This window comes from Nuphar pumila, chromosome 3 (genome assembly GCF_984573655.1).
Source record: "Nuphar pumila chromosome 3, dmNupPumi1.hap1.1, whole genome shotgun sequence".
In the NCBI taxonomy this organism is placed as follows: Eukaryota; Viridiplantae; Streptophyta; class Magnoliopsida; order Nymphaeales; family Nymphaeaceae; genus Nuphar; species Nuphar pumila.
This window is the reverse complement of record NC_143251.1, coordinates 104,831,211-104,847,007: the sequence shown is the minus strand read 5'-3', so window position 1 is coordinate 104,847,007 and position 15,797 is coordinate 104,831,211. Positions and strand designations below refer to the sequence as shown.

At 39.5% G+C, this 15,797-nt stretch overlaps 1 protein-coding gene across 3 annotated transcripts in view; it reads right to left on the bottom strand.

Annotated features, from left to right (window-relative positions):
- The window catches only part of LOC149843189 (kinesin-like protein KIN-12B), a 56,369-nt gene extending 42,599 nt beyond the window's left edge, over window positions 1-13,770 (bottom strand). Inside the window, exons 1-7 of one of the 3 annotated variants that reach the window (XM_089999641.1) lie at window positions 13,234-13,770; window positions 12,893-13,030; window positions 1,800-1,883; window positions 1,563-1,688; window positions 1,392-1,451; window positions 1,252-1,305; window positions 1,070-1,162 (exon numbers count right to left, since the gene is read on the bottom strand). In XM_089999641.1, coding sequence (XP_089855767.1) covers window positions 1,070-1,162; window positions 1,252-1,305; window positions 1,392-1,451; window positions 1,563-1,688; window positions 1,800-1,883; window positions 12,893-13,030; window positions 13,234-13,557 — 879 coding nt within the window. In that variant the 5' untranslated portion in view covers window positions 13,558-13,770. The remainder of the gene's footprint in view (window positions 1-1,069; window positions 1,163-1,251; window positions 1,306-1,391; window positions 1,452-1,562; window positions 1,689-1,799; window positions 1,884-12,892; window positions 13,031-13,233) is intronic. The other 2 variants (XM_089999643.1, XM_089999642.1) reach the window with 2 other exon arrangements.
- Between the last annotated feature and the right edge of the window lie 2,027 nt (window positions 13,771-15,797).

Sequence of the window (15,797 nt, the reverse complement as noted above, 5' to 3'; positions counted from 1 at the left end):
GGTTCTTCTTTAATTTCAATAAAATATCTATTTGAACTGCAAATCGGTTTGTAAGGGGGAAACTGTTTTTTGGTTGTAATGTGTCCAAGGTCTAGGGACTTGTTGTTTTGAACCTGATCTTCCGCTGAACTTCTGTTTTAAACTCTGATAAATGATTTATTTCAAAGCTTTCAACCTTTTTCATAAAAGGTTTCAAGTCCACGATTTTGGGGCGTTACAAAAATGGCTACTTATATTTTGCTCAAGTGTACTACAGTAAATTGCTATACTACATGTTGCTTCTTTTTCTTGTTGATTTGTCTGATGTCAATCTATTTATGCTCTAAGCAACTTGATACGCTTTAGAGAATTATGATAGACATTGTTTAATATTTACATCATTTTTTTTGTAATATTAAAACTTTTCTTTGTTATTTTTCCTGTATACTTTCGTTTCATATTTTTCCTCATTATTTCTTTGTTATTTTTTATTTATCTGACAATTTTTATGCACTAAGCAACATATTGTCATTTGGTAAATTACAATAGTCATTGTTTAATATTTACATCATTTTATTTTTTATAATCTTAAAACTTTTCTTTGTTATTTTCTTGTTTTCTTTGTAATATTAAAACTTTTCTTTGTTATTTTTCCAGTATTCTTTTGTTTCATTTTTTTCTTGTTATTTCTTTGTTATTTTCTATTTATCTGACAGTTTTTTATGCACTAAGCAGCATATTATCCTTTGGTGAATTACAATAGTCATTATTTTTGTAATCTTAAAACTAGTCTTTGTTATTTTCTTGTTTGCCATGTATTATTTTGTTGATCCCCTTCCAAATTGATCTCAAATCTCAATCACTTAAAAGATAGGTCTTATTGACTCTACTCTATTTTTTTTTAATAATGCTGGCTTGAACAATTTGGTACATACATTTAGTATAACTTACAGCATTACCCCTAAGCCAATGAGTTTGTTTGTTATAATCATAATTGACCAGAAAGAAAACAATAATTTACCTGGTCGAGTTGAAGAAAGCAAAGAGCAAAAAAAAATCAAATGCAGACTCATGTAGCTGACATATATACCTTTACCAAAAGCTGGGTAAGATCTTTCATGGAATGCACGTAATCCTCTGTAAGGTTTTCAACATAGACACCTGTTTTAACATCTTCTCTGATCTGTTATTGCATTCAGGATGTTAGACATAATGCAGATGGAACATAGTATCTTATTACAGTACTTAATACAACATGGGCATGACTACTACCTGCAGATTTTTTTGATTTGGATCCAGTAAATCAGTAATTTGTTCATTATAGATCTGGGATTGACAAATCACAATCTAAGTATTGGAAGAACAGAATCAATTGATCAGAAGACATACAGTTTAGTCATAAATCACACTACCTCTAGAAAAGAACAGTGACACTGGTAACTCAGCTGTCTGTCAGAATGTTTGACTTGCTCCTGCGAATATAAAACAAATCTCAAAAACACAACAAAATCACTAAAAAGACCAACATTTTCATATTGAAGAATAGATTTTGTGATTAAAAAAAAGGAAAATGTGGAACCTACTTGCTGGATTCGGGCAAACAACTGCTCAAAGACACGAGGGGTTATACCCAAGTGGGCACTTGAAGAATTGCCTTCAGTAAGAGCATTAGCAGGCCCCCACATTGTATAAGTTTTGCCACTGCCAGTCTGGAACAAATAGACACCACAATGTTCTCCAGGATTAAAATTCATGCTAATATAGAAAGAGAGCTTTGAGATTTGGAGGACTAATTATGATGGCAATGATAAGATTATTACCTGCCCGTACGCAAATATTGAGCTATTAAGCCCTGCCAAACAATTCTCCACCAGTGGCACACCAACAAGCTGGAACATATCTTCCTGGAAAAAACAAAAAGTGAAAATGAAAACATTGCATGTCTCAACCGAACTTAATAAGGAAATGATGTTAATAGAACGTGTGAAAATCAACATATTTTCCTCAACAAGACCTAAAGGCTTCAAAGACTAAAACATCAGACAGAAACTCATCATCCTGCACAAGAATCTGTCAAGATCAAAACTCAGAATTTTAAATTAAAATTCCATGACCATTAGGTGAAATTAAAAAACAGCAAGAATACAGTAAGCCTAGGATTGTTATGACCAAAATAGTACCATTGATATGAATTCAACATAAAAGCTCATTCGCTATATCCATCTTTTATCATGCCAGATCAACTAGGTGTCAAAAAAGAACCTTCACGCTATCTTCTGCAAAAGAGAGAAAAGAAGAGATGGGAGAAGAGTCTGTAGAGAAAAAGACGTCAGTCCACCTGCGTCTCCCATTCTATTGAATATATATTTAATGTACAATTCTAGGGTACGAAAATACCCTCTAATAAACTTTTAAAATACACTATACAGAGATTGGATCTTGACCCGATCCGATTCATGAATCGGGTCGGGTTTGGGTCCAAGACCTAACGACGACTTCTTTTCAGCCTCCCTCAAGTTGTGCATGGTCCTGGACCATGAACAACTTGTCTTTCAGAAACTAAAATTTGTCCTTTGTCAACCCTTTGGTGAAAATGTCAGCTACTTGTTCTTCAGTTCGCACAAACATGGGTTCAATCTCTTTTTCTTCAACCTTTTTCCTAATAAAGTGTTGATCTATCTCAATATGCTTCGCTCGACTATGATGGATAGGATTGAAGGACATATTGATGGCACTTTGATTGTCACACAGTAACAGTGACCGAGCAATCGGTTCTCCCATTTCTGTTAGAAGATGTTTTATCCATGTAACCTCAGCAGTGGCAGCAGCCATTGATCTGTATTCAGCCTCAGTGCTCGACCTAGCAACCGCTTTTTGTTTTCTACTGCTCCAAGATACTAGGTTCGGTCCAATGAAGCTACAATAATCAGATATTGATCGTCGTTCATCTGGATCACCCGCCCAATCTGCATCAGCATAAATGATGATCTCATGACCCCCGCCTGGATCTAATTCTCTTTTCTTATATACCAGGCCATCACCAATTGTACCTTTCAGATAATGAAGTATCCCTTTGACTGCCTCCATATGCGACGTATGAGGTTCATGCATAAACTGAGACACCTGATTAACCGAATACACTATGTCAGGTCTAGTAAAAGTCAGATATTGCAGCATGCCAACTATGCTACGATACTTAGTGGGATCTCCATATATATCCCCTTCTCTAGAACTCAGTTTCTGATGAATGACACTTGGAGTTGCTAATGGCTTACAATCTGTCATGCTTGCCCTGCTGAGAATGTCCAACATGTATTTGTGTTGAGTAAGCGTAAGTGTATCATATCTTTTATCAACTTCCACCCCAAGGAAATACCGTAGCTCTGCCAAATCTTTCATTTTGAATCTCTGATTTAGTAACTTCTTCACCTTCTCAATGTGATCTTTGCAGTTTCCTGTAATGATGATGTCATCTACATATATCAATAAAAGAGTAGTGACGCCTTGTTCATTGTGAATGAAGAACGAGAAGCTTGTTTTAATCCATATAGTGCCCTCTTCAACTTGCATACATACTGCTTGGCGTCTCGTTCTCCAGTGGGTTGTTCCATGTAGACTTCATCTTTTAAGTCCCTGTGTAAAAAGGCATTTTTAACATCCAACTGGCTCAATGTCCATCCATGTTCATTGGCTAGACTCAACACAATGCGAATAGTTCCCATCTTCACTATAGGACTGAAGGTTTCATCAAAGTCTTGTCCTTGTTCTTGTGTGAATCCCTTGGCTACTAATCTGGCTTTGTATCTTTCGATGCTCCCATCTAGTTTATATTTTATCTTGTATACCCATTTTGACCCAACGACATTTCTGTTTGGTGGTCTAGGCACAATCTCCCATGTCTCACATTCATATAAGGCTTCCATTTCTTTATTCATGGCTTCAACCCATCTTCTAGAACTTGCAACTTGATAGAACATGAGAGGCTCATCCTCTTTACTTATGGATGTCAAAAATATCTGAAAATCCAATGAAATTTTTTTATAACTTACCCACCTGTCGAGCGGATGTCGAATCTGTGAGGATCTTCTGATATCCATCATCTGAGAAGCAGGATCAGGAGGATATGAACCTGTACAAGGGATGGATGAAGGCTCTTTCTCTCGCCGGGTGTATACAACACCCTTATACCTTGTTGGATCCAAGTCTTGAGTAACAATCTCTTCCGTTTGAACTTCACTTGTTGATTCTTCATGTATCTCCTTCCGACTGCAGTTTACTGGGCAGTCTTCTTTAGCACTGGAGAAGAGTTCTGAATTTAACCATGGATGGTATACCTCAATGCTAGGACTTGAATGAACAACATGGAGGTTTGAATTAGGTGGCTGATCATCAAAGTTGATTTCATCAAAAACTACATTTCTCGATATTTTGATGCGCTTAGTCAAAGGATATAGCCTTTGTAGTCTTCAGCATATCCCACAAACCTGCACTTTAAGGCTTTATCTTGAAACTTATGTCTCAGTGAGTTGTCAATGTGAACATAGCAAATAGATCCAAACACTCGTAATTCATGATAATCAGGTTGTATGCCAAATAGAGAAAAATATGGTGACTTATTTTCTAAAATGGTCATTGGCAGTCGATTTATGACATGAACTGTGGAATGAAAAGCTTCAATCCATAATGCTACAGGCATCATGCTCATTGCACTCTCAACAATATGTCGATGTTTCCTCTCAGCAATCCCATTTTGTTGAGGTGTATGCAAGACACTCTTCTCTTTATCCCATTATGTTGAAGAAAATTAACAAAGTCACTCGAGGAGAATTCACCTCCTCCATCACACTGGAAATTGAGAATGTTGGTAGAGAAATGATTCTGGACGAAGGAATGAAATTTTCTAAACAATCCAAAAACTTCTTATTTGTGTTTCATGAAAAATATCCAAGTATAGCGAGAGTAACTATCAATGAAAATAAGATAATATTTATTGCCAGAAAGAGAAGTAATTGGGGCAGGACCCCAAACATCAGAACAGATGACCTCAAAGGGCCTTGAAGCTCTCTTATTAATAGAATTGAATGACAAAACACGACTCTTACATAAATGGCAACTAGAACACTTCATATCAATGACTTTCGAACTCAAACTGGGCCTAGGAATGAGATTATTTGAGACAAGTTTTTCAATAAAATGACGACCACAATGATCGAGACGACTATGCCAAAGTCCTGGCTTATTATATTCAGAAATGGCAAACACAGACTCAGAAGAAACAAGAAGTTGATGTTGGTGAGGCTTCAAAAAAAAATGCCCCAGTTAGAAGAATCTGACTGGGTATGACAAAATTTGCTCTAATGAAAATGGTAGATATGGAATAGATAATGAAAAAGAAAGATTCATTTTGTAGAAATGAAGTTCGGATTTTGCCCTTAACCTGGATGGGACGAAAAATACCTCGTAAAAAAACGAGGCTCAGGTTTGACCCTTAACCTGATCGAGAAATGGAAATGATGGAATCCTCGACTGAAGAAATCATGATGGGACCTTCGGACTTCCGCACGATAAATCCAATAGGGGTTTTGCAAAAGGATGGAAATTAGGATCCCTAAGGCTTGAAAAGGGGTTGATTTTGGGTGCCTCGTTGCTGAGACTAAATAACTTTTGAATTTGATGACCTTTTGCGAGAAAATAACTAGTGACTTAACCACAAGCCGAAATTGGACTCTATAGGTAACGTCTTACCATTCCCGATTGTTGAGAGTAGGTGGTTTAAAGTTAAACCTTCTTAGTTTTGGAGGTTATTTGAAAAGTTATTAAATATTGGACTTGGATGTAATTTATTAATTTGGACTCTCTCTATTTAACATAGAGAGAGCCCTAATGTCGATTAAGTGAATTAAGTTTTCTCTTTATGTGTTGTTCTCTCTCTCTCTCTCTCTCTCTCTCTCTCTCTCTCTCTCTCTCTCTCTCTCTCTCTCTCCCTTCCTCCTCTCTCTCTCTCTAACCAGGGTTCGGTACAATATCCTATATCATTCTACATGGTATCAAAGCCAGGTTCGTGGGATCTTACTCGATCGTGATTAAACTGTTGCCGAGTTTCTCCCTGCACCAACGAAGAAATTTTTTTTCTTCAGGTTAGCTGCTTGTGATTTCTGTGTAAGATCTGATAACAGATCTGGGATTTGACCAAGGTCATGGCCCAGATCTGTCATCAGATCTAAGGAACAGGATGCGTGCCTCTAGTTTCCTGTTTTTTTTTTCCTCCGTGATTCTCTGTTGCCGTGATCTCCCTGTTGCCGTGATTCCCTGGTACCGTGAATCCCTGCCGTGATTCCTTGCTGTGATTTCCTGGTGCCGTGATTCCCTGTTGTCGTGATTCCCTGTTGTGATTACTATTGTTGTGATTCCTGTTGCTGTGATTTCCTGCAATCTTCTTGTCGATATTTGTTTATTTCTTGTCGTGACTTCCTGTTATTTGGGAGAAACAGCAATTGCACTTGTTGTGCTGTGCTGGTGATTAAGATATGATTGTCGAGCTCTATATGTCTGGGAACAGCCTCTGGTATGATTCAATTTATGCATATACAGAGTTGTGTTGGTCGTGACTTCATGATGTGCTGAAGAAAAATTATATTTTGGAACTATTACTCATGTGTATGGGCTGCTGTTCACTAATGTCGTGGAAACTGTGTTGAGAAAGTAACTTTGTTGTGGGCTGTGGATTCTTATTGTCGTGGTTTTGTGTGTGTCAACAGCTGCTGGTTGTCGTGTGAATGTAACACACGCTATCCCCTGTATTGGTTGAAGTCTCTCCAGTTTTTTGTTTGCTGAAATAGAAGTATATCTTCAGTATGGCTGAAAGTTCGAAATGTGATTCCAAATTGGAACATGTTGGAGAGTATAAGGCATTTGCCAATCCCTTTTCGTATGGATCTTTTGTAAGGTTGAATGAAACTAACTATGCCAGGTGGTCCAGAACGTTCATGATGTCAGTATCTGGACATCGTAGAAAGCATATCTTGCTGGAAGAAGAACCCACTGAAAAATTGGGAAAATATGCTACCTGGGATGAAGATAATGACATAGTTATGTCATGGATCATGAATAGTGTTGAAACCCACATTGCAGATGGTTTAATTTATTATAATACAACCAAGCAGATGTGGGACAATCTTAGAGATACGTATTCACAAGAGACCAATGTGAGTCGTATCCTGCAAGTCGAACAAGAGATATATAATTTACAGCAGGGAGATCAGACCTTGGCCCAGTATTATGCATCAGTAAAAGCTGCGTTTGAAAGACTCAATGCTCACAGGCCTCTTTGTTGCTCGAAGCAGAAAGATCATCAAGAACAGACTATGGTTGCTCGGTTTCTTACAGGTTTATCTTCAGAATTTTCTGTTGCAAAAGTCCAAATGTTGACTGGATCAGATGTGCCTACTCTTGCTGATGCATATAATCGCCTTAGTAGACTTGCGATATCTCTTCCACAATCACAGCCTGTGACCCAGTCATCTGCTCTAGTTGCCTCCTCTGGTTATGGGCGTGGAAATATTCAGAATATCAGAGGACGAGGTCGTGGACGAGGTATAGGAGGCAGAGGAAAGCTTCAATGCACATTCTGTGGAAAATCTGGACATTTAGAAAATCGGTGCTGGGATAAACACGGCAGGCCAACCTCTTCATCATCAAATTCTTATGCTCCTAAAGCAAATGTTACTACTCTTGAGGCAACAAAGGTACAGGAAAATATCTTTGCTGGTGACAGTAGTATCACCCTCAGTCGTGCTGAATATGATGAGCTGATAGCCCTTCGTTCTGTGAGTTCCATCCCTCCTGTAGCTGGTGTTGCCTATTCAACAGGAAATCACCTACATCCAACAAACAGTAAGTGGATTATTGACTCCGGTGCATCCAGACATTTGTGTGGAAATTCTCTTGTTTTTTCAAATCTAAAGGATATTAATACTCATCGAGGAGTCTCATTAGCCGATGGGAGTTCCTCCCCTGTTGTTGGTCAGGGCAATATTTCTATATCCTCCTCATTACAGTTGCAAAATGTTCTTCATGCTCCAAACTTTCCTCTAAGTTTACTCTCTGTTAGTTGCCTTATAAAAGAACAAAACTGTAGAGTAATATTTGATCCGATGGGGTGTCATTTTCAAGATTTGCTGACGGGGAAGAAGATTGGTGGAGGCTATGAAGCAAATGGAGTTTACTACCTACATCATCCAATGGGTAATGTTCATGCTGCCGTGGAACATTCATCCAGTCCTGTTCAGTGGCATCGTCGTCTGGGCCATCCTTCATTGTCAAAGCTTCGTTCAGTCTTTCCTCAAATTCCTTCCACCACATCATTTCAGTGTGAAGCTTGTCAACTGGGCAAGCATCATCGAAGCTCGTTCTCTTCAAGCCAAAGTCAGTCTAGTAATAAAGTTTTTGAACTTCTTCATGCAGATGTATGGGGTCCTAGTAAGATTCCTACTAGGACTCAGTGTCGTTACTATTTGGTTATTGTTGATGATTTTTCTAAGTTGTCATGGGTGTTTTTAATAAAGGAACGATCTGAAGTTCCACGTATTATTCAATCCTTAATTCTTGAAATAAAAACTCAGTTTGAATCTATTGTCAAGATTGTTCGCACTGATAATGCTCTCGAGTTTAAATCAAAAGGTCTGTTACAATTTTACCAAGATAATGGCATCCAACCCCAAACTTCCTGTGCCTATTCTTCTCAACAAAATGGTGTGGCTGAGCGAAAACATCGGCACTTGCTTGATGTTGCCAGGACTATTATGATTCAATCCAATGTTCCTGCGTTATACTGGGGTGATGCGATTACCACTGCTTGCTATCTGATCAACCGCATGCCTTCGTCTTCTGTGGGCGATCAAATTCCATTTCATATCCTAAAACCTAATGCCCCACTCTTTTCTTTTTCACCCAAAATATTTGGATGTGTTTGTTTTGTACACAAACTTGGCCCTGACCATGATAAATTAGCTGCTCAAGCTACAAAATGCATATTCATAGGTTATCCCAAAAATCAAAAGGGATATCGATGTTATGATCCTATTTCTCGCCGAGAGTATGTCAGTGCGGATGTATCTTTCTTGGAATCCACTCCATATTACTCCAGTACCGGTTCTCCACTGCAGGTTGATCCAGCTGAGTCTTTTCCATTACCTATACCTCCTTTTCCGTTGGAGTCTGTGCCCTCACTACCGAACCAAACTTCATCCGCTTCTAGATTTCATAATCCTCCATTGGTATATGTGCGTAGAGCTCCATCTCCGCAAGAGCCTTCATCTTCTTCTTCCCCTGAGGTAAGTTCTACTGACAATAGTGATCTTCATGATGATGATAACAGGCCTATTGCTCTACGAAAGGGGACACGACAATGTACCTTATATCCCATATCTCATTTTGTCTCCGATGTCAGAATTGGAAATCAGATGAAGTCTTTTATTTCAGCCTTATCTGCTGAAACTATTCCACTGAACTATCGGCAGGCAGAACTTGATAAGCGATGGAAACTGGCTATGCAAGAAGAAATGGATGCTTTAGTATCTCAGCATACATGGGATCTAGTTGATTCCCCAACAGATGCTGACATTGTTGGATGTAAAAGGGTATATACAATAAAGTACAAATTTGATGGTTCTATTGAAAGGTACAAGGCCAGATTAGTAGCAAAAGGGTATACTCAGACATATGGAATTGATTTCTTTGAAACTTTTTCCCCTGTTGCACGGATGGGTACGATTCGTCTTGTTCTCTCAGTAGCTGTTCAGCATGGTTGGAGTTTGTACCAATTAGATGTGAAGAATGCGTTTCTATATGGGGATCTATCTGAGACTGTTTACATGCAACAACCTCCAGGATTCGAGGTTGAGTGGGAGTGTCAGAAAGTGTGTAGATTGAGAAAGGCGATTTATGGTTTGAAACAGAGTCCTCGCGCATGGTTTCAAAAGTTGTTTGAAGTGATGTCACGCTTTGGCTTTAATAGGTCAGCAGCCGATCATACACTATTTATCAAGAAAACTAGCTCTGGCATAGTTGTTATGGTGGTATATGTGGATGACATTATTCTTACAGGAGATGATGTGAAAGCCATTGAAGCCACAAAGGCTCATCTTCAAAAACATTTTGTTACAAAAGACCTTGGTTCATTGAGGTATTTTCTGGGTATAGAAGTTGCCAGGAGTCGTAAAGGGATGGTTTTGTCTCAACGGAAATATGTTCTTGACTTATTAAAGGAAACAGGAATGTTGGGAGCCAAACCAGCAAATATTCCCATGGACCATAAAGTTCAGTTGTTTGAAGAAGCGTCAAAAACGGTTGATAGCAAAAGCTATCGCTCCCTAGTAGGGAAGCTATTGTATGTGACTGTGACCAGACCGGATATTGCTTTAGCAGTAAGCAAGGTTAGCCAGTTTATGGACAAACCAACTGAGGTACACTGGAATGCAGCCATTATGATTCTCAGATATCTAAAATCTTCTCCTAGAAAGGGGTTATTGTTCAGGAAAGGTGGAACTCTGGAGATAGTGGCCTATTCTGATGCTGACTATGCAGGATCTGTAGTGGATAGAAAATCTACCACAGGATTCTGTGTGTTTTTGGGAGACAACTTAATCTCATGGAGAAGTAAGAAACAAAATGTGGTTTCTAGGTCAAGTGCAGAATCAGAATATCGGGCTATGGCCCAAACAGCTGCTGAAATGATGTGGGTTCGTACTGTTCTTCATGATCTTCAGGTGAAGGTTTCATCTCCTATGACCATGATGTGTGATAACAAGGCTGCAACATATATAGCAAACAATCCTGTCTTTCATGAGAGAACAAAGCACATTGAGGTTGATTGTCATTATGTAAGAGATATGGTCCAAGCTGGACATATCAATACCAAATATCTTAAGTCAGAAGATCAAGTTGCAGATATGTTTACAAAACCCCTTGCTAGACCAAATTTCTCAAAATGTTGTGACAAGCTGAACATGATTGATATCTATGCTCCAGCTTGAGGGGGAGTGTTGAGAGTAGGTGGTTTAAAGTTAAACCTTCTTAGTTTTGGAGGTTATTTGAAAAGTTATTAAATATTGGACTTGGATGTAATTTATTAATTTGGACTCTCTCTATTTAACATAGAGAGAGCCCTAATGTCGATTAAGTGAATTAAGTTTTCTCTTTATGTGCTGCCGTCTCTCTCTCTCTCTCTCTCTCTCTCTCTCTCTCTCTCTCTCTCTCTCTCTCTCTCTCTCTCTCTCTCTCTCTCTAACCAGGGTTCGGTACAACATCCTATATCATTCTACACCGATCATAATGGAATTGTTGCTCTGATAAGGGGATTTGTTTGCAAATTGTTGGTCATCAATAGTTAGGTGATTCGTGACAGCAGTGTCAAGATACCAATGGTCATCATTTGATTTGTGTAATGACTTGGCAGAAAAGGCTTTGAGAATATCCCAACAGTTTTTCGCAACGTGACTGCGTTTGCCACAGTACCGACAGATGACAAGGGCCCGTTGATTTTAAGGATTATTGTCGTTTTGATTAGAATTGACTGAAGGATCTCTGCCCTGACCACGACTCTGATTCCAACGACCCCTATAGGAGCCACGACTGCGACCTCTTCCTCAAGAGGTTGTAAAAGCGGTTTGGGAGGATTCTTGATTCTCTGCTTGCTTAGGATAAAGCACGATAACCCTCCTTTCTTGATTGATCAGAAAATCATACAGATCAGCAAATGAGTGATAAGTGACTTTGGTGCTGACTGAGGTGACAAAGCTCTCATATTCGATGGGGTCGTTGAGAGTGATTTGCACCAGATCAATGTCGTCAACAGGACTATTTGCAGCAGCAAGAGAGTCGGCCAAAAATTTGATTTTGTTAAGATAGGTGTCCATGACCATGCTTTCTTTCTTAATGAAGGTAAGATCCTTTTTCAGGAGCATAATTCTCAATGCCGATTGAGAGCCACGAAACCGCTCTAGAACGACCCAGGCTTCTCGTGCAGTTTTGGTTTTCATGATTTGGCTAAGTACTGACTCGAAAACTATAGCTTTGATCTAGCTTAAGGCAAGTTGATCAGACTTGCACCAAATGTAAAACTCGGGATTTGCCTCTTGTTTTCCGCCTTTCGAGAGGACGAACTCAGGAGGTTCAGAAGAAGAGCTATCTACAAATTTGAGAAGATCTTGACTTATCATGACTGATTCAAGTTGAGATCTCTAGATAAAGTAGTTTTCTCTATTCAACTTGATTGATACGAAACTTGCTACGACATTCCACTGGGTTGTGGTAATGCTAGAAGACATTGAAGCGCTCAAATGAGCTCACGGCTCTGATACCATACAAGGATACGATAATAGAGAAAACTTGCTCGATAATAGAGAAAACCTGCTTGACTTCACTATCTTAAGTGAGTGAAGGGTTTTGTATATATATTCTGTTTTCGGTTATTCAATGTACATTGATAAAGGAATACACGATAACAAGAAAATATCAGAGGATTACACGATAATAAGGATAGAGAAAATATCACGCCACAAAATAGCATACAGCTACATTAGAGTAGAGGAGGGCAGTTGCTATATTCAAGGAGCCATCGGCTGGACTTGATGAGTCGATCTTCATAGCTACATTTGAGGAAACAGTTGCTATAATCAAGGGATTACCAACTTCATTAGAGTCATTATGATAACTCAAACAATTATCCTGGAGGATTATCGTTTGAGACTATCGGTTCTGAGAGGGTTATCTTATCAGAACAAACAAAAACGTTGACTCTAAGAGAACCCACCATTTACAGATGCATGAATTTGCACATATAGGATTCAATATAACATCAAAGAAAAGACAGAAAAACAAAAAAAATAAAGTCAACTTTGAACAAGCAGCTCACCTGAGTCGACTCTGTTCCCGCAACAGAATCAAAAGTAAACATCTGATCAAGAACAGATAAAGAATTGGTGGATATCTTCTGCACAATCTGTTCCCCTTCTTCCTCATCTTTGTTCAGAGGCCTCATTCTCACCACCACCTGCATGACATCGACAGATTTGTTTTCCAATTTAAGGTTTAAGCGTTATCGACTCCCTCAAAAACACGAGGTCGACATGAAATTCAAATTCAAGAAACTTCATCTTTCAAACACACTAAACCCAAAACAGATAAAAAGACCAAATATGGATTCATGTTTCCTAGGGTTAGGTTTCGCAAGGTAGCAGAGGAGGGAAGCCTAACCCTAACGCCAGAATCCGATGAAACCATGGCGCCACTCTCCGACGCAGACTCCAGATTCAGCTTTCTCTTGAGCGGATTGCTTGCGGGAGGCAGCGGCGGCTTCGGAGGAAGAGGGCTCCGCGTCTTGGCCACGGCCTTACCCGACGCCGGAGAGGGCGAGGACAACAGGTCGATCTGCGTGTTGGGGTCGACTGGTTGGACGTTCTCGCACCCGGACTTCGTCCGCCGGTGGTTTCCTGCCTGCCGAGGCTTCGGAGGGAGGGATTCCGGCAAAGAAATCCCCCTCAGAATCCCGCCCCTCTGATTCCCCGAGTTCTTCATCATCCCAGAAGCAAAAAAATGGCTAAAAAGGAAAAAAGAAAAAAGAAACAGAGATGGGAGAGGTGAGAGAGGTGAAGGTTGAGAAATTAGGGTTTCGAGGAACCCTAGGGTTTTAGGCAGAGAGGAGAAGGAACAATCATTGAAGGGGGGAAATCAGGGTTTTTTCGTTTTTTTTTTTTTTTTTTCAGAGAAGGGCGGAAGCACGAAAACGTAGCCGTTGGGAACTTGGGAGGGTGCTGGATATAAATTTACTTCATTATTTTTGTGCATCATCCACGTGGAAATATTGAAATTTGAAAAGAAGGAAACATTGGAGAGGACGCCGTCGAGGTCACGCTCGTTCGCCGTCGGGGTGGTAGAATTACGAAAATGCTCTTGAAATTCGAAATTATGTAGTTAATTGCACTGTTTTATCTACGAAATAACAAGAATGCCCTCTAACCTTGAGTGACAATGAAACCGTATTCGAAAAAAGCCGACACAACAATTGCATGCCACGTGTACGTTTTAATGGGTTTTTTTGGAAAGTTTTCCCGAAGTTTTGGAAGCAAACGGATCGGGTGTCCAGGGTCGTGGACCTCGTGGTTGATCCGAATCGGAAACGCAAGTAGAAAAGGTGAATCTGAATCCTAAATAGATCCGTTGAAGTAGACGTGGATCAATATTCGGATCGAGTCTTGTGGATTCAAATACGAACTTGACAGCAAATATTGATTTGAGTCTGAGTACAAATCCAAAAAGAGTCTGCCCACATTGAACTCTATCAGAAAAATGCATTTGAATACTATTTTAAGATCCATTTCTGAAAATAATGTATCGATTTTGGGTTGGAAGTCCAATCGAATCTGATCCATCTGCACTCCTATCACCCGACATTCTACCTGTTGGGTTGGATAAGTGAGACCAGAACACAATGAGACCTAGGTATAGACTGTTCAAACAGCTAATGGGGATGGATTAGGGCTTGGGTTTGAGCATGCGTATACTATAATTGGGAGTTTGGGACCAGTCCATGCCCAATGATACATGTGCATGTGATAGTGTTTGGGCCCGGATCCAACAATTCCCCAACCCAAGTTTGACTCCAATAAAAGATGACCCAGGCTAATGTAGGGGTGTCGATGGGTCGATTTGTATCAGGTATCCAAACCTGAGTTTCAAGCAGGGCCGGAGCCAGATATCCAAGTTAGTGTAGGCACACCGAGGGAAGGGTACGAATTGCCCTTATAAAAATTGGTTGATTCAGCCCCCGTGAGCAGAAACAGTATGATTCAGCTTGAATTGGGGGGCTTAATCATTTTTTGTTATCTCTTGTTTTAGATTTTGGTTTGTCCTGTGATATGATCTTAGCAAACACTTGGTTTAGGAAGAGGGAGTCTCACCTAGTAACATTTAAAAGTGGGGTTAATACGAGTCAGATAGATTTTTTCCTACTTAGAAAGAAAGATAGGGGTTGTTGCATCGATTGTAAGGTTATACCGGGAGAAAGTGTAGCTACACAACATAAAGTCTTAATTTTAGATCTTAGAATTAGACAATACCGCAAAAGGGATAGACATATGATAGATCCTAGAATTAAGTGGTGGGCACTGAAAGAAGCTAAACAAGGAATGTTTGTAGAGCGGGTATTTAAGGAAGTTGATTGGTGTCTCGAGGAGGATTCAGAATCTATGTGGAATAAGATAGCGGGTGGCATGAGAAAGGTGGCTAAGGAGGTATTGGGTGAGTCTAAAGGCGGTGCACCGCTAGGTAAGGATACATCATGGTGGAACGAGGATGTCAAATTAGCTATTAAAGTTAAAAGAGAGTGTTATAGAAATCTAAGTAAAAATCATGATAATGAGAATTTGGAGAAGTATATTATAGCAAAGAAGGAAGCTAAAAAAGTAGTTTGGTACGCGAGGGATAAGGTATATAAGGAGGTTTATGACAAGTTGGATACCAAAGAGGGTGAGAAGGATATTTATAGGCTTGCAAAGATGAGAGATAGGAAATCGAGGGATCTGGGTATGGTTAGATGTATCAAAGATGAAACGCAAAGGGTTTTAGTCAAAGATGAGGAGATTAAGGAGAGATGGAAAGATTATTTTGATAAGCTATTTAATGAAAGTCATGCTCAGGATCTTGGAGACTTTTCAATTCCTTTTCATGAGATGAATCGTGACTTCATGCGCAAGATTCAAAAGAAAGAAATTGCAGAAACTTTGAAGAAAATGAAATCAAGAAGGGCAGTTGGCCCAGAT